The 18,621-nt window shown below is 44.7% G+C and overlaps 2 protein-coding genes and 1 long non-coding RNA gene across 13 annotated transcripts in view; 2 read left to right on the plus strand and 1 right to left on the minus strand.

Annotated features, from left to right (window-relative positions):
• LOC118317717 (tensin-3) overlaps window positions 1–15,362 on the plus strand; it is a 42,488-nt gene extending 27,126 nt beyond the window's left edge. For 3 of the 7 annotated variants that reach the window (XM_047336783.1, XM_047336786.1, XM_047336784.1), the window contains 11 exons: window positions 9,471–9,627; window positions 10,496–10,956; window positions 11,083–11,166; window positions 11,307–11,438; window positions 11,653–11,751; window positions 12,582–12,659; window positions 13,209–13,286; window positions 13,513–13,681; window positions 13,878–13,946; window positions 14,058–14,087; window positions 14,554–15,362. In XM_047336783.1, coding sequence (XP_047192739.1) covers window positions 9,471–9,627; window positions 10,496–10,956; window positions 11,083–11,166; window positions 11,307–11,438; window positions 11,653–11,751; window positions 12,582–12,659; window positions 13,209–13,286; window positions 13,513–13,681; window positions 13,878–13,946; window positions 14,058–14,087; window positions 14,554–14,695 — 1,499 coding nt within the window. In that variant the 3' untranslated portion in view covers window positions 14,696–15,362. The remainder of the gene's footprint in view (window positions 1–9,470; window positions 9,628–10,495; window positions 10,957–11,082; window positions 11,167–11,306; window positions 11,439–11,652; window positions 11,752–12,581; window positions 12,660–13,208; window positions 13,287–13,512; window positions 13,682–13,877; window positions 13,947–14,057; window positions 14,088–14,553) is intronic. The other 4 variants (XM_047336785.1, XM_035646640.2, XM_047336787.1 and 1 more) reach the window with 3 other exon arrangements.
• On the minus strand, window positions 859–16,839 carry LOC118317728. Of its 3 annotated transcripts, none has more exons than XR_004795512.1 (3): window positions 16,716–16,839; window positions 13,530–13,697; window positions 859–1,008 (listed from the first exon to the last, which is right to left on the minus strand). It is a non-coding gene; the product is annotated as an uncharacterized LOC118317728 (long non-coding RNA). The 3 variants fall into 3 exon arrangements; XR_004795511.2 differs by lacking the exon at window positions 859–1,008 and adding an exon at window positions 5,250–5,580; XR_004795513.1 differs by lacking the exon at window positions 859–1,008 and adding an exon at window positions 8,061–8,319.
• LOC118317720 (insulin-like growth factor-binding protein 3) overlaps window positions 16,469–18,621 on the plus strand; it is a 52,762-nt gene continuing 50,609 nt past the window's right edge. The window contains exon 1 of one of the 3 annotated variants that reach the window (XM_047336789.1): window positions 16,469–16,931. In XM_047336789.1, the coding sequence (XP_047192745.1) occupies window positions 16,839–16,931 (93 nt within the window). In that variant the 5' untranslated portion in view covers window positions 16,469–16,838. The remainder of the gene's footprint in view (window positions 16,932–18,621) is intronic. The other 2 variants (XM_035646643.2, XM_047336791.1) reach the window with 2 other exon arrangements.

Below are 18,621 nucleotides of genomic sequence, written 5' to 3' on the forward strand. Positions count from 1 at the left end.
GAAGAAATGAAATGAAAATTAATATAATCAAAAACTCTGTGTTTGTTCTCATCAGTATTTTAGGAAGAAAATTTGATTATTAATACAAAAGGTGTATTTTCCATCAACACATGTAACTCCTCTGTGTGCGTGTGTGTGTGTGTGTGTGTGTGCATGTGTGCGTGTGAATTTCGCTCAAATCTACATGGTTAAAATTTTTGAATTGAGCCTTTAAAAACAGATAAGAGTTGATGTCCACGTGGCCTAATGACACAACCTGCCATCCAGTATAAAACTCTTTGCAAGGAACACTTCAACATTTTGTGAAACTAGACCAAATGATCGACACCATCGTCATATCCGTCAGCCAATCAGCTGTCAGGGTTTTGTCTTAATCCTAAATTTTAACCGATTTATCCGATGAGGGTTTTTTGTTTGTGTCTGAAAAGTTAGTTAGACCCGTCTCACTTCCTGTGACGCGGGAGGCGAAGGCGGGCGGCTGCATGCCAAAAGTAAACTGGATGCAATTCAATCAAGAGCTTTTAACGGTTCACTTTATGACGCGCTGAGATTAGACGCAGCCCGCGTGTGTGCGTCCGCGTGCCTTTGTCTCCGTGTTTGTGGCGAGCAGATGGTGGGAGTGGACACATGCCCTGACAGAGAGGCCATAGAACGCCGCCCCCCCCCCCCCCGACCACCACTTCACCTCCTCCTCTCTCTCTCTTTGGTCCATAAAGGGCCACATGTGACCTCTGACCCCGCTGGAATCCACTGCGATTGGGAGAAAGTGCTTCGCAGTGGCCCAGCAGGAACAATGCTCAGTGGTCAGTGAGAGGAAGAGGAGGGAGGGAGGGAGACATTCTCTACCTCTCCTCCCCTCCCTCCCTCCCTCTCTCATTCCGTCCCTCCCTCCATACAAAGCCAGAAGTCGAGCGGTGTCACAACAAGCCGGCGACGGAACGGGGGAGATTATTTTTCCATCTGGGGGGACGGAAGGAATCGGGCATGGTGGCGAAAACTGTCCGGCCCCTGAAAGAAAAAGGAAGAAAAAAAAGTCAGAAAGCCTCATCGAGTCGAGCTCAGAGAGAGAGAGAGAGAGAGAGAGGAACGGGGAGAGATTCATTCACAGGAAGAGATAAAGACTTTGGAGCGACTGAAGAAGTGATCGTAACATTTGGAGGGTGAACAACAGGAAGCCGAGTGTCACATCATGACTGCCTCTCTGGGTATGTACAGTACGTGATCCATGTCGGACAAATGAATGAACGTGTGCGTGATTGAATGAACGTGTGCGTCCATCTTTCTGAGCAGCGTCCGTCTGAACTCCCACACATTTCTTCTCATTCCCTCTTGTTTTTATCCGGCGCTATCTCTCCCTGACTCTCCCTCCTGGGACTGTCGAAGGAGGCCAACACTCCCCCTCCTCAGGCCTCTGGTATTCTTTTGCTTGTGCAAGTTCTCTCTCTCTCTCTCTCTCTCTGTCTCTCTCTCTCTCTCTCTCTGTCTCTCTCTCTCTCTGTCTCTCTCTCTCTCTGTCTCTCTCTCTCTCTCTCTCTGTCTCTCTCTCTCTCTCGTCTCCGTCTCCGTCTCCGCTAAGAAAAGTCTGTTTTTCTAGTCGACCCACGGCTCTGGACGGTCGGTGTGTCTGACATGTCACGTTCGGTGGGAGGGTGAGGTGGTTTGTTCCACTGCTGCTGCCGCGTTCATGATCTCATCCTGGAAGGCTGATGTATTGGTGGTTAACCGAGGGGAGGCCGTCCTCCCCCCTCCCAAGTTCCTCTGCACTACTGACCCGGATTCAACCGTAAAGAGTCTCTGACGGCTCTTGTTTTTCGTTCGGGGGCTTATTGCCAGAGATGTCGTACACGATAAAACAACAACATCTGGCACAGCCACGGGTTTTAACTACAGTGTTAATCTTGAGTTGGATACAGAACCATCTTTTGGAGTCTGAATTAGTGTCCTTACATTTAAAAGTTAAATATTCTCCTCGGAGAGGAAACACAACGAGAGCCGAGACAATTGGCCTGCACGTCAGCCAATCAGAGGAGAGGCTGAAACAAGACCAATTGTTTTTCTCGAGTTCCAGAAAGAAGCAGGAGAGAAATTTAAATCTACATTGAGAAGTTGTTCTTTTTTTAAATAATCCTTCAAATTACAAATACACAATTTTTAATTGACATCAAAGTATAACACACGTGACCTTTAATAAATCAAAACATTTTGCATGTGTGAGAAACGTGACTTTTTGCAGGACGGCAGGAAATCCAGGGCAAAGGGGCAGAACATTTTAGACACAAGGTTGAAAGTGTTGACAACACAGCGGGCGAAAGGCCGAGATGAGGAGATGGAGAGAAACGTGGGAAAACAAGGATTTTGTTCCCCGGGAGAATTAATCCTCAAGTGGTCTGCGTTGTCACAGGCGTGTCTGACGAGTACCAGAACATTACAACGTCCCTCGTTGCTTCTTGAAGCAGGTTCCCTCGATAAAACCTGCAGAATAATCCCTGACAAAAACGGTTCTAAGGAACCTTGATGTCTCAAACGTTCCTTTAAACCACAAACTGCCAGTATTGACAGAGATACCTGGAAAAAGCCCAAACTTTTCCAAATGGTCCATAAAACCTTTCCCACAACCTGCTGAGGAGCAGACGTGTGACGTCGCTCGAAACAAAACCTTCTGAACAACAGTATGATTAAAAGAAGCTGCTGCCTGCTGCACAGTGGCACGTCGTTCAGCCGTCGTCATGATCACTTCTCCAGATGCAACAAGTCGGAGGAATTTTCACTCCAGCTTCAAAACATGATCGAATATCTGTCCCTTTTATTGCATGAAATCATGGATATTCACCTGGAGCTCGAGGGAAGTTGAACGGAGAAGCTGCCGTTTGTGGACACGACGTTCGACTTCAGCTTTTTATTGAATCTAAATCGTCTTGAGTCTTTTGAAGACGCGCGTGTGGTCGGGACGAAAGACATCAGCTGTTTGACAAATATACCGATTACGCGAGACAAAACTTGATATTTAATTATGAATAATATTTAAGGACCAGTTACTTGGTAAACACAAAACTGATGATGATTGCTCGTGAAAGGTCTCAACAGTACCTGACGTTGAACTTGTGGTTTCACAGTTTCAACAGTGTCAACAGAAATTCTTACTTTAACATGTTGCTAAAGACAATCTTAACATCTGTAGTGTCAGAGACAAAACAGATTTAACAGAGAACGTGAACAAAAGATTCAACGAGATATTATTTGGCCGCAGAGATTGAACGAATCTGGTAATTCAACGGATTAAAAACTGGATCCAAAATGGAGTCCATCCCAAACAGAGCAGTGTCAGATGTTTGCCGGTGCTGTTGGGGGACTAAATTGCAGACATTGGACAAGACAGGTACAGGAAGAAGGAGTATTGATCACACAGAGACCTTCAGTCTCCGATTGTCGGTAGAAAAACACAAAGAAACTCAGGAATCCAAAGATGTAACATATGAACAAACTCAGGGACATGTACAGAAAACAGAAGGAAAACAAGTAGGAAGGAAACAGATCTGAAGCCAAACTGAAAACAAACTGTTGAAGAAGACTTGGGAGCAAATTAGAGCCGTGATGTGGGAAACCAGACAAAACCAGACAGGAAGTAGAAGAAGTGAAACAGGAAGTAGGAGAAAAAGTCCTCCCGGAAGTCACAAAACACAAACTTCATGACAGAAAACCCAGACTAGTTCAAGTCTTTAGAGTGTCAGATGCCAACAGGTGCATCATGCGTCGAACTCTAGCTGCAGTTTGTAAAACCATCAACTCATTATCTGAATACTTCCGACGCCAATAAGCTCCTCGGCGAGGACAGTGTCTCTCTCCTCTTGTACTCGTAACTCGTCCTCTCTCCTCAGCGACGCGACAGCGGAGAACAGAGGAATGTGATTTACACACGGACGCCTTATTAGTTTGTCCTCCCCACAGACGAGACGCTCGCAGCTCCTGAGGGAGGAGGAGGAGGAGGAGGAGGAGGAGGAGGAGGAGGGACGTGGCAGCAGGGGAGGGAGGGTGATGGATCACTTCACTGTGAGGGTGAGAACTTCTCAATAACTCAATAATCCTCAAAGCTTCACGAAGTACGCCAACGAGATCGCTCCTACGCTGCTTTCAGACACGCACGTTGAGTCTGGACAGTTTCCGTATTACAGCAGGAACATCTCCGCCAGGATGCACGGCGAGCGGGTGGGCGCCACCCCTCGCCTGACTGTTCCCGACAGGTTCCTGCTGTTGGGAACGCCACACTCGCACAATCTCCTGCTGCATTTCTTTTATATTTGAGAAAGAAAACCTCCAGAGTTTTTGATTTTACTTTGTGGGTTCTTGAAGCATAAACTAGATTGTCAGTCTGTAGAGAGAATACATCCGTCAAGGCCCAACAGTCGCCTCAAAATCAAACAAGACATGAGTCCCCTGAATACGCCTGATTATCTTCATCGAGATCAAAGACTTATTCCCTGGGAAATCTGTGAAGATGTTAAATAAAGTTAATCCAAATATCTTGGATCCGCTCCTTTATTCTGGATCTGCACCAAAAGTTTAATTGTTCTTTCTTGGAACAAGTAACATCCAGTTATCCCGTTGGTTTGTGAGCTGCAGTTTGGAAGCCTCAAGTTTTGCATTTTTCGACCAGCGCCATCTTGGCTTTTTGCAAAATGCAGGTGTAGGAGCTGGGGGCGGGTCCAACGCCGGCGAGCAAGCACCGATTGGAGGGACCAGCTGTCAGTCACGCTTTATCCATAACCCAATATATCCGGTCATTATGGTCTATTCGACTGTAAATGAAACCATGATGTACAAAATGAACATCATGTCTTGAAGAAGACTTGAGACTAGAGATTGAACCATAAACTCCTCAGGAAAAAGGTTTACTGACGTTATGAATCAAGACTTCTACAGAAACAACCAGTGGAGTCGCCCTCTGCTGGTCATTACAGAGAACACAGGCTTCACTCTCAGGACCCGGTGACTACGTTCACTTTTATATAGAGTCTACGATCCCATCCCTTCCCTGTGTGTGTGTGTGTGTGTGTGTGTGTGTGTGTGTGTGTGTGTGTGGGCTCCATCAGTTCACTGTGACGCTGCCCAGCGAGTAAATGTTTGGATGAGTGAGTGGAAGAATGAAACGAGAAGCAGAAGTGTTTTCTTTGTCGGATGAAAACACAGGAGCTCTGTCTCTTCCTGCAACCGAACATGTGACGGCCGCATGTCTTTCTGCATCTGCCCTCCGCTTGTCCTCACGCCGTCCACAACCCGCTCACGTCAGCGTGGGCCGAGGTCGGGGGGAGATATCGGCTCCAGACAACCAGATCACCTCACTGTGGATTTATTGATTCGTGGAATTTATCTCCGCACCGAGCGTGAAGGTATGTTCTCAGTCTGAGCCACGGAACCGTCAGTCTCTGTGATCAGGGAAGTGTGTGTGTGTGTGTGTGTGTGTGTGTGTGTTGGGGGTCATTGGCTGGTGGAGGCTGGCAGTCGTGCCCACGTGGCTCTGTGCCATCTGGAATTGGTTTTGCACGATTCGGCCCAAACTGAAGAGGCTTTGTTTTTCGCTCCGAGCTGCAGAAGTGAGGGAAAAACAACAGACAGAAAAACACTGTTGAGAACATTGAAGGTGTCACTGGTGGGCGGGGCTCCGACAGAGTTTCATAGGAACAAACTCAAGTTGGAAGAGTTTGTTGTATGGTAGTGAAAGGTAAAAGTTGGAAAGTCGCCACTGGTGCCGAGAAAAAAGACGGAAAACTTTTCTGAAAAATATGAAATAATTTCAGACATAAGAAGAAACGATCGGGTCGAGAACGAACCACAGTAAACTGGTTAGTTCTTTGTTCTCAGCAAGTTAGTTTGAAACAATGCTTATTCTTTGGAGTTAGTAAGAAATAACACTTGAATTCTTTGGAGAGGAGTTAGTTGGTTACTTACTTATTCAGTTAGTTGATAATAATGCTCCAATTCTTGGAGAGGAGTTAGTTAGTTAGTAATAATGCTCTAATTCGTTGGAGGAGTTAGTTAGTTAGTTGGTAATAATGCTCTAATTTGTTGGAGAGGAGTTAGTTAGTTGGTAATAATGCTCTAATTCGTTGGAGAGGAGTTAGTTAGTTAGTAATAATGCTCTAATTCGTTGGAGGAGTTAGTTAGTTAGTTGGTAATAATGCTCTAATTTGTTGGAGAGGAGTTAGTTAGTTAGTAATAATGCTCTAATTCGTTGGAGGAGTTAGTTAGTTAGTTGGTAATAATGCTCTAATTTGTTGGAGAGGAGTTAGTTAGTTGGTAATAATGCTCCAATTCTTGGAGAGGAGTTAGTTAGTTAGTTACTCAGTTAGTTGGTAATAATGCTCTAATTCTTGGAGAGGAGTTAGTTAGTTAGTAATAATGCTCTCATTCGTTGGAGTTAGTTAGTTAGTTAGTTGGTAATAATGCTCTAATTTGTTGGAGAGGATAGTTAGTTGGTAATAATGCTCTAATTCGTTGGAGTTAGTTACTCAGTTAGTTGGTAATAATGCTCTAATTTGTTGGAGAGGAGTTAGTTAGTTGGTAATAATGCTCCAATTCTTGGAGAGGAGTTAGTTAGCTAGTTACTCAGTTAGTTGTAATAATGCTCTAATTTGTTGGAGAGGAGTTAGTTGGTTAGTTGTTAGTTCGTAATAATATTCTCATTCTTTGGAGTTAGTCAGTCAGTTAGAAATGATTCTGGGTGAAATTGGTGAATTTATGCAGTTTTTTTGTCTTTAAATATTTTGGCATTAAGAAACTGTACTTGTCTCCGTCTGTGTCAAACTGGGCCCGACACAGTTGTTTGTGTCCAGGAATCTTCATTAACGTGCGTCGGTAGCCACGGTAACCGTGCAGCGGGAGGTGAAAGGTGTACGAGGGTGTCGAAGACGACCTCACACAGCCGAGTCTGGTCTCTGAGGTCAGGGGGTCGGGCTGGGGTCAGCCGGTGTTGCCACAGTTTGGGCCCTTCTGTAATTAAGAGGATGAGCCGGGACGAGCGGCGGAGCAGCAGATGTGACAAACCCGCGGTGGTGAGCGGAGCGACTCGTGGGAACAGAGAGTGTGAGAGAGACGAAGCTCGGCATCCTGGGAAAACGTCCCGAGAGGGGGAAACCCACAGCGACTGTGGGAATGTTTGAGGAATCCTGCTGCTTTCAGAACATTCCCCTCGGCTTGTGTCTATTTCACAACAACAACAACAACAACAACATCCACACAACCACTCATGAGTAAGATAATGTGTCTGTCTCAGTGATGAGAGGCTCTGGTCTAATTTGAGGCTACAACATAATCGGCTGTGGGCCCTCGAGCTTTAACCTCTAAGTGTTGACGGCCCATGTTGGAGTGTTACAGACAAGACAGGCGGAAACATGTGGCACCGGACGCATATGTGAATGAATGTGATGCTGTTTGTCCATAATTCAGTAATGAAACACAACGATCTGAGGCCACAATCAGCGGGACGAGGTTATATCTCTGTGCCGCCTAACGAAAATCAATATCTTTATCCTTCAAGGGTCTGTGAAAGGAATGTTTCTTACAGAGATTAATGGACGGACAGACACAGGACATAAGGAAGTAAAACTTTTGTTTAGGTGACTTGTTCCTCGGAGCAGCTGTCACTATAAATTCACACTCACAGTTAATGTGATACCCGTACATAATGTACAGGCATCATAGAAATATGTGTGGGAAAGCTTCTGCTGTGGGAAATGTTCTGTCTGTGATAAATGTAAACTTCATTCTTGAATATGTACCATGTGGGCACAGAACACTGCTGCAGGACGGGGCTGTGTTGAAATTCTTTAAAGCTACAGTGTGTAATATTTAGAAGAACTTATTCACAGAAATTGAATATATTGTCCATAACTATGTGTTCATATAAGTATAATCAACTCTGAATGAGTCAAAGATAGTTCCATGAGGTGGACCGACCTCCGTGTGAGTCTCCATGTTTCCACGTCGTGTTGAATACGGTTGTTGAACTAAACGATCCAGAATACGTCGCATTGACGTTGAATTTTCAGACGCTGCCGGAAACGGAATCAGCGGTGCGACGCCATAAAGTGTCCCCTGTCGGTCGCTCAGTTGGTTGCGGTTTGACACTTTACCACCAGATGCTGGCAGAAAATTACAAAAAACACTGGGGTTTTTATAATTTAATATGTAAGCAGAAGTTTACGGACTCAGTGTCGGCTCCCAAAAGTGAAGCCAAATCATCTGGATCGCCCCCTTGTGTCTGGCTGCGGTATACGTCATTGACCCTGCCCCCCTCCATGTGAGCAGATGGGACATGGACCACACCTAAAAAAAAAAAAAATCCAAATACATGTTGCATCAAATTTTTCCCAAAGTTGCTTTGATTTGAGGTAGTTCTTATCACACTGATGTTTGTTCAAGTGTTGATGTTTCTCATCAGTTTGGTTTCAATTAGTTATTTAATGCTATTAAAAAAGGCGTCATGATTGACAGCTGAGACTGACTTGTGATTGGCCGAGTTGTGTGTGTTAGAGGGACCTCAACAACGCCGCTCCGCTCTGTAATATTTTGGCTTCATTTTCGTCCATTTCTATATATATATATATATATATAATCTATTTCAACACATTGTGCTTTAAATTGTCTATAATTACAACTTTAGGTTCTTAAATCTTAATCTGAAAATGAACATATAATTAATAATATGTAGTTAAGTACCAATTTAAACCCTAAAATGTAGTATAATGTAGCATAAAACAGATATATGTACCCACATCCACTTGGACACATGGCTTCCAAAGTGCTCGTTACTGTTGCATCACGCTCTCATTGATTCTCTTCATTCATACGCAGCACACGTGTGATTATCTCATCCACTTGAGATGCTTCAGCTCGTCCAACAAGACAAAGCTGCTGGAGGAGACTGAACTCCTCCGTCTCGGAGCACTTGAATGGAGCGGAGGAGCGGAAGAGGGGGGTGGGGAGTGTGGGGGGCGCGCCGGCGTCCAAAACAAGGAGCTCTTTATAATGACTGACTGTCGAGCGGTGACTCATCGTGCTTCACAGGCCCGTCTCTGGCCCAGAGGAGGCCTGAACGACACACTGTGTTGTTAGAATGTCAGGATGTCATGTCGGGGATGTTTGAAATGCCCTCTTACATCACACACACGCACACGCACACACACACACACACACACACACACACACACACACACACACACACACACACACACACACACACACAGGGAAGTATTCCCTGGAAGAAAATAATAAATTGACAGGTGCCTCCTGCTCAGTTGTGACACATTGATGGATCTATAATCCAAACAAAAGCAAACATGAGCAGCGGTGAATAACACTGCAAGTAAGTGGTTATTATAGTTTATGGAACTTTTTGCAGAACATCTGGTTTGTTCTCTATGTGATGACTGAAAAAAACCAGGGGGGATTGACTTTGTGTTTCTTTTCTCGCTCAGATGCTCGAAACTTCCTGGACAGCGTGAACCACGGCGGCGGCTCCTCAGAGGGAGAGATGTTCAGATCAGACGTGTCCGTCACTCCTGCTTCCTGTCAGAGGGTCTTTGGCTCCATGTGCTCGGTGTCGTCGGGAAGCCCCCTCCCTCACACAGACAGGTACACACACACACGCACACAGACACACGCACACACACACACGCACACACACGCACACAGACACACACACACACACAGACACACACACACGCACACGCACACACAGACGCACACGCACGCACGCACACACACACACACGCACACACACACACGCACACACACGCACACAGACACACACACAGACACACGCACACACAGACGCACACGCACACACACACACGCACACACACACACACAGGCCTGGTTCATGGAGAATATCCAATAGAATTTAAAAAACTGGCTTCAGGTGGTTTGAGCCATATTAGATTTTCAAGTTTTAGACTATTTATAATTTGGACTATTTTCCTTTCAGCTTGACGTCAGACTAGAAGACTCGTAGGGTGGCTATGCCGCCCTCACAGGTCGAAGGCACTTAATCATTGGTTTCTTTCATACGGCAAAACACGGTTGTGACGGAAAGAAAATACCTTCAACGTGAGGTATCAAAACAGAATCATTCCACTGCACCTCGCTACCAAAACTGAAGTATTGTCTGTAAAATTTCAGATAATATCCACCTGTATCCGTATGTACTGAAGTACTTCAGAGACACCGTAAGGTTCTGAGTGTAAAGTGGTAAATGAACTTGGGGTCACATTCATACACTGCAGGAAGTGTCGGGATCAAACCGCCGACCTTCTGGTCAGTGGACGACCCTCTCCCAACTCCTGAACCACAGTTAGCTACTGAAATAAAGTGGAAAAGGAACTGATCGAGTCAAATTATTTTCTGTTTGATGAAATAGGAAACTTTTCTCATGTTTTTAGTTTTATCGTAATAAACCGAACATAATAACTAATCATTCCCTGTAACTCTTCTTCCTCTGCAGCTCCACTCCTCCCCCCGCGTGGCATGACCGAACCCCCGGCTCCCAGTACCCCCCCCAGCCCTCGCCCCCTCTCTCCCTCAGCACTCCCAACGCCCACAGTTCCCCCCGGGGGCCCCTGAAGAGCCTCGCCGGCGGAGGGGCTGCGGCCGTTCGCGGGGAGGCCGACAGCGCCGACCTGTCCTCGTTGTTGTTGTTGCTGGGGAACGGCGGCCTGGACCACGGCCTCCAGGAGGCCATGGGGGGACTCGGGGGTCTGAACCTCGGGGGAGACGGGGGCCACGCTCCCCTGCTGCCCGAGAAGAGGAGGGTTTGGGGCGAGGGGGCCGATCTGGGCTCGCGCTCCCCTTCGCTCAGCGGGTTTTCCAGCCCTCACAGCAGCAGCAGCCTCAGCATCCCGTTCTCGTCTTCCATGACCCCGGACCCCCTCAGGGGGCTCAGTGGGGCCCCGTCACCCGGAGCAGGTACAGTGGTTCAGGGTTTCAGTGTGCTGCCCCTTTAAACCGTCTCTCTCGCTTCATCCTTTCTTTCCCCGTATTGTCACATTTGCTCGTAAACCCAACGCAGAGCTTTCAATCTGTGTCTTGCAGACTTTGGCAGTAAGCAGGTCACGGTGAAGTTTGTTCAGGACACGTCCAAGTTCTGGTACAAGCCCGACATTTCCAGAGACCAAGGTAAATATTTGGTCTTCGGAACTAGATAATTCTCCCCCTTTGTTTTCATAGTTGACCTCCACGTTCAGTGTGGACGTGATGATTCTAACTTTAGCTCATCTATGTGTTTTTCCTCCTCCTCTGCCAAAACCCACGAGCAGCCATCACGGTGCTGAAGGACAGGGAGCCGGGCTCGTTCGTCGTCAGAGACAGTCACTCGTTCCGCGGGGCGTACGGATTGGCCATGAAGGTGGCCACGCCCCCTCCGTCCGTGTTACAGCAGAGTAAGAAAGGTCGGCAACAGACACCAAAACCTTTAGTCACATTTTCTATTCATTATTTCGTTCACACTTAAACTGAGCTGACAGTTTGGATTTCGTAACCACTCGGGGAGCAGTTTGCTTCCTGAAATGTATGTTTCTAAAAGGTAATTCTCTTACAAGCTTCTTATAAACAAACTGATCTGTTAAGATGCTTTTTGTGCAAACATACGAACGTGTGTCTCAGCAGCAGGAGACTTGTCCAGTGAGCTGGTGAGACACTTCCTGATCGAGTGCACGCAGAAGGGCGTCCGACTCAAGGGCTGCCCCAACGAGCCGTACTTCGGTGAGTGAACCAGTTCAGTGCTTTTTAATTTCTCATATTTTGGTGTGTGGTGTGATCGTTTTATTTTGAAAGTTGAGAGTTATTTGAGCATTGAATCGAGGGCAACAAAGAAAAATCTTGTGTATGTTTGATGTTTATTATTGTGATGGTGATGATCAGGACGTTGTCAATTTTCTTGGAATTACTTTGAGAAATTGATAAAATAATATATATCAATTAATTACCTGACAAAAACAAACGTCATCACATTGATTCAAATATATATTAATATAAATATATTATAAACATTTTATTAAAATTCTGATCTGATTTACCTGATTTCTGCCACCTGAAGTGCTTTGTAATCTGCATTTTGAAAAGTAACTCTCAATAAAGTTTATTATTATATTATTACATTATTTCCATGAAGCGATTCTGCTCGTCATAAGTGAGATAACAGTGTTAGACAGAATAAGACAATCAAATACACGATTATGACCGTGGCTTGTGGGTAATAGTGATATAACTTCAAAGTCAGTGTCAAAATTATTGATTTTATTATTTTATAATGTCCTGTTAATAGGGACTTATTGACCTGTTCTATTAGCGGCAGTGATGATGTCAAACAGTAATAAAACATCTGCACTAACACAAGACCAGAGTTACTTTACAGTACAATAAACCACAACTCTAAAAGTTAAGACAGTAAAAGATTACTTCCTCAAAAGTGTCTGATCACTGAGCCAACAGAGACGCGGCAGCTCCCTCTAGTGGTCAGTCCAGTGAGGTGCAGCCGGCTCCGTTCTGACTGACAGTTGTTGTGATTGGATCTTTTTGTTTTCCCCCCACAGGAAGTCTCACTGCTCTGGTGTGTCAACACTCCATCACTCCCTTGGCTCTGCCCTGTAAACTCATCCTGCCCAACAGAGGTAAACACCCTCACCTGTCTTTCTACGGGGGGGGGGTTATAAGCATAAACTCTGTAAAACCATGTTCAGACGCAGTTGTTGTTCAGCTGTGTTAAAACATTATAGACTGATGCATGTGACAGTTTTAGATTGTTTCATTTAAAAACAAGATCTCTTGTTATACAGACAAAATAATAAAAATTAAAAAGGTATTTCACTAAAGTATTGTTTTGAACTCGAAACCAAAACTAGAGTAAAGCAACAGGTCGTAATGAGAAAATCATTAAACGATCAACAATCTGCAGTATTTTCTTACATTTATATGTGTATATATATACACACATACAAAAAATATTATTAAAATATTATTAAAAAGAAAACGTACAAGATTTTAAAGCCTTTTTTGTGGGTTAAAGGATGAGGTGACGTTGCAACAACACTACAGTACATACTGTACCTACTGGACAGTTTTTCTATGAGAACCCAGAACTGAGTGTTGTGTGTTGTTGTGTGTTGTTTCAAACCTGTGTGTGTGTGTGTGTGTGCGCGTGTGTGTGCGTGTGTGTGCAGACCCGGTGGAGGAGCAGAGTGACTCTTCTGCACAAACGGCAACAAACTCAGCAGCTGAGCTGCTCAAACAGGGAGCAGGTACGACACTGTGTACACACATCTGTGTGTTGTGTGTGTGCATGCGTGCGTGCGTGTGTGCAGAGCATATTGATTTATTATTACAATATCCAACATCCTTCACGTCTGTATCCACTACAAAAGACCTAAGTTGTGTTTCCTTGAATGAAATCTGTCGATGGAAACTTTAACTTCCTTTCACTTGTCTGTGTGTTGTTGTTGTTGTTGTTGTTGTGTGGTTGTGTAGCGTGTAACGTGTGGTACCTCGGCTCCGTGGAGCTGGAGTCGCTGACGGGACACCAGGCGGTGCAGAAGGCGACCACGGAGACGCTCGCCATGGACCCGCCGCCGGCCTCCACCGTGGTCCACTTCAAAGTGTCGTCACAGGGCATCACGCTCACCGACAACCAGAGGAAGTGAGCGATCGCACACCTACAGACAGAAAATAGAATACACACACACACACACACACACACACACACACACACACACACACACACACACACACACACACACACACACACACACACACACACACACACACACACACACACACACACACACACACACACACACACACGGACTCAGCGCTCTGCCTGTTTGATCCCACAGGTTGTTCTTCAGGAGACACTACGCTGTCAACATCGTTATATTCTGCTCTCTGGACCCACAGGGCAGGAAGTGAGTGACATGTGACTCCATTCACTTCAACTGATTATTAATAAATGTATTTTGAATGTAGAATTAATGTTTATAATGTCATAACTTCATGATTTCATTCTCCCTGAACAGATGGAGCAGAGGCAGCGCTTCCACTGCAAAGTAAGTTTTTAGACGTCTTTCTTTCCCCCTTCACTGCTCTTTAACTTTTATTATACTATATTATTATTATTTCTTCCTCATCAACTTGAAGTACAGAAAAAAAAGTTATTTATGTGAATTTTCACTTACGTGCATTCAAATGAACTTGCATCAATGTATGAGAAAAATAAATATATGTACGTTGTTTTTGCCAAATTTTGTTAAAAAATTGAATATGTATGATAATGTGAGGTGCCGAGGTTCGATCTCGAGTAGAGACGGATGCTATAAAAAGTCTCTCAAAGTCTTTCTTCATGGCTCTTAAACGTATCGGAGAAGTGGATCAATATTTCTTTCCTGTGTAAAATGAAACTATAAACATTCCTCCAGCTATATTTTAATCGCCGTGTTGATTTAAGATAAATAATAAAACCCTGCCCTGCTTCTGTAAATGTCCCCGTCTCTCGCTCCCCTTCTGTCTTTCCAGGATCTTCGGCTTCGTCGCCAGGAAATCGCAGAGCGACACCGAAAACATCTGCCACCTGTTTGCCGAGCACGACCCCGAGCAGCCGGCGAGCGCCATCGTCAACTTCGTCTCAAAGGTCATGATCGGGTCGCACAAGAAGTGACGAGCGAGAGAGAGAGAGACTCAAAACTTCAGACTGATAGAGACCTTAAGAAAAAATGTAAAGACCTGGTCCCATTGGTGCATCCTGCAGAAGAAGAAGCAGCATTTTGATCAGACGCAACTGCAGGATTCCGCCACTAGAGGGAGACAAAACCTGCCAAGTGTATAAGGTTGAACTCCTCCGCAAGACGCCCGAGCTTTCCCCTGGAGTTGTGTTTTATAAAACGTGTATAAAATCAGACACTTTTTCAACAGAGGATCTTTAAAACTTTAAATTTACCACATCACACTGTCGGAAAAAATAAATAAACTAACGTCCTTCGCGATTAAACGTGAAGAATATCAGATGTTCTGCATATGAATATGTACCGATACATACGGTTGTGATTCTGAAATGTTTGTACAAAATATGTGTAAATCAGATTTCAACATCGCTTGTGTGCAAAACCCACAGGTCCATTCTTTGTCTCATAAACTGTCAAGTGACGACGACGCGGTCGCCTTGTACTAAAGTTGTGTTTATATTTGGCTCAAAGTATTTATCCCTTTGTACAGACGTGTACTGTTAAAGGCTTTTCTTTTTCCCTGAATATGTAAGTGTCATATATTTTTGTATATTAACACATACTGTACAAATAGGATTAAAGGCAGTGTACCGCAGAAGTTTACGCGACGACGTCTCGTTTTATTGTGGTGAGAATGTGGCGCATCACTGTGATAAATATCAGAGCATTTTGCTGATTTGTAAATGAATACTTGCCGGAGTATCTCTGATTGTTGAGACCAGCTCGTTAAAGGATCAGGTCGCCCAAACTACAAACAGATATTCTTTTTGCCCCTCATATCGCCCCACGCAGACGGATTCAGGTTCACGTGAGCATGTTTCAGGATTTGTCACTGTGCCGGTAATGATGATTGGGTTTATTATTATTGTCTCTTTTTTTTTATACCAAGCCAGCTTCTGCTCCAGCTGTAAACAAGCTGATATGAGAGTAACTGTGAATTTAAATAAGAATGAAACTCTCTGACAGAGCTGAGGGAATAACAGCAGTCTGTCGATTTTACAAGCTCCTCCACTCACCTTGCACGTAGTCATTTGATCTTTTCTATACACAAATATGAAACTATAGATTATTGCCGTTATATATAATTAAAGCATGCAGCACGTACATTTTGTCAGTGCTTTGAACATCATAAATAGAGCTCAGTAGAGCTCAGACCTTCGCCCATAGGCCCGACAGTCTTTATGTAACCTGATTAAAAATGGTATAATACATTGTCATAAAATCATGTTAAGATAAAAACATGAAACTTTGTTTGAAAACTTACATGAGGTTTGGTTATGCATGATGTTAAAAAGGTACAATGTCGGGCTGCAACTAACCATTATTTATATAATCAATTAATCTTGTTTGGTCCATAAAATGTCGTAAATTGGTGAAAAATGTCGATCGTGTTTCCCAAAACCTCAAAATGATCTTTTGTTTTAATCCACACACCAAAGATATTTATTTAGAAATCGGAGAATTTTGACCTTTTTTTCTTCATGAGAACTACTAGAGTTAGGGTTAACCAATTAACCGATTATCAAAATAGTTGCCGATTACTTTATTAATCGATTACTAATCGATAAACTGTTGCAGCTCTCACACAATGTCATAAATACGTTTCAAACGATACAGATATACATAGTTTTCAATTTCCTGTCTTATTGTGAAAGACTCGTGGAGGTCAGCGGAAGTCGAGTGACGTGCGTCGGGGTCTCTTGACTGACGTAAACGAGTCCGTGAAAAGTTTGCGCAAACCAAAAGGGAGTGGACGTGTCGAGAGCATCTGCTCGACGGATTCTTAACCAGGATGTTTCATCTACATGTTCTTTGTGTTCATCACACAGTTTATCAAACCACATTAGCTTCACGTGCTCATTAGCTCATTAGCTCACGCTGTTTATTTTCATTAGCATTCATTAGCAAAGTGCCGCCGCGTAGCTAACCCAGCTCGCGCTGAAGGCGTTAACTCACCGCGTCCGACGAGGAAACCTCCAGGACGTGTGAGACTTGTTCCAGAAGTTGTCCGGCTAACGCTCAGGAGCGGGTAGAGACCAGGACACGTCTCTGGACATCTGGTCCGCCATCTTGATCTTCATGGGAGAATCTGGTAACGTCATCATCTGCCGAGGAGGCCACGCCCCCTCTGGACACCTGCCTGACCCGGTTGGACCCGGAACTGAACTGAAGGTATCACACTCTTATTTTATGGCTCTGTTTTTGTGAAACGGTCAAACAGCTCTGGGCCCCCTGGGCACCCGAGCGTCGCATCAGGCCTGCAACAAGGTGCTTTGGTTTATTTACTACGGCTTTTGAGCTAGTGACCCTGCGTTCCATTCGGAGCTCGGAAATCGGGTTCATAGTCCCAGTATAATCTCTGAACTCGGAATTATGACCCCCGAGTCGGAAATTGCAACTGGAAAATATGGTGCATTCCATTATACCTCGGATATCGGACCCCTGAAGTCAGGTGGTGTTTTGTAACCGGGCGTTCCAGTTGCAATTTCCGACTCGGGAGGTCGTAATTCCGATTTCCGAGATAATACTGGAACGATAAACCTGAACTCCGAGTTCCGAGGTCTAATGGAACGCAGGGGGAGTTTGTGTGTGTTCAAGTATAAGGAGGTCAATATGGGTGGTTGGATGACAAGTAATATTTTACCCCTGTGTTCCATTATAACTCGAAAGGCGTGTTTATCGTTCCAGTTTAATCCCAGAACTCAGAATTACTACCTTCCTAGTCGGAATAATGACTCAAGAGGTTGTTAAAAAATCCCCACCCTGACTTCTGGGGTCCGAGTTCTGAGGTATAATGGAACGCGGCATGAGTATAGGAGGTTAATATTGGTGGTTAGTGACAAGTAATATTTCATTCTCCTCACAGCCTTTGGCTGCCTAAATGACTATAGGTTATGATTTGTCAAGAGATTTATTAAATCGTCCTGACAACAGTGGAGTCACAGTTCATTGGAGGGAATGTAGGGAACCCAAGACAGTGAAAGTATCAAAATTAAAAGATAAACAGCATTACCCTTAAGTTTACATTAGTGTTAATTGAGGAACAAGTGGGTTACACTCAAATTCAATCAAGCCGCAATAACAGTGTTTAAAGAAAGTGATAAAACATTCCTGCCCCATTTGTCTGGATGTCCCGTCCTTCCCCTAAATTCTAGAAAATGCGTTCGGTAGTTTAGATTTTTTCTTTCTTCCTTATTTTAATTGAATTGAACCCCTAAAAAAATCAAAGGTGCAGTTTGCTGTTTTTACAATAGATGGCAGTGACCAGCCACAAACCTTCACACTGCACACAGTCAGAGTGTGGAAGAGTTTTGCACCAACTCTAATAATCTACAGAACTTTTAGATTACTTGACAAATATTAAGGTTCTGGGTGGATTATAATTTTTTTCTTTTAATCCGCCTCGTTGCTTTTATAATGATTTTATGGCAAAAGAAAAAGAAGCTTCAGATGAACGTGAAGAACCAGCGTCTGAGACAAACTTGGCGATGTCACAGTGTGACCGAAGCTCGTGTGAGTGGTGGAAGAATAAAAGAGAGCGAGAGGAAGGAAGGTGATGTAAAGCCCCGACAGGCCTCCAGGAGCCTCCGAGGCCTGATGCTCCGTCTGAGGCCCAGGGAACGAGGCTCCGCTCAGGTTCCTGGTCTCTGTGGAGACGAGGGGACGAGGGGACACATCACCCATCACTGTCCTGCCTGGAGAGAGAGAGAGAGAGGGGGGGGGGGGCAGCGTGGAGGGTGAGGGGTGATGCTGTGTGTGAGGGGGATGTTGGATGGAGTCCGGGGGGGGGGGACTAGTCGGTTGTGGATGACCTCACCATTACGGAAAACTTTCCCACAGCCCGCACACAAAGAAGAGCCGT

This window comes from Scophthalmus maximus, chromosome 13 (genome assembly GCF_022379125.1).
Source record: "Scophthalmus maximus strain ysfricsl-2021 chromosome 13, ASM2237912v1, whole genome shotgun sequence".
NCBI classification, from domain to species: domain Eukaryota; kingdom Metazoa; phylum Chordata; class Actinopteri; order Pleuronectiformes; family Scophthalmidae; genus Scophthalmus; species Scophthalmus maximus.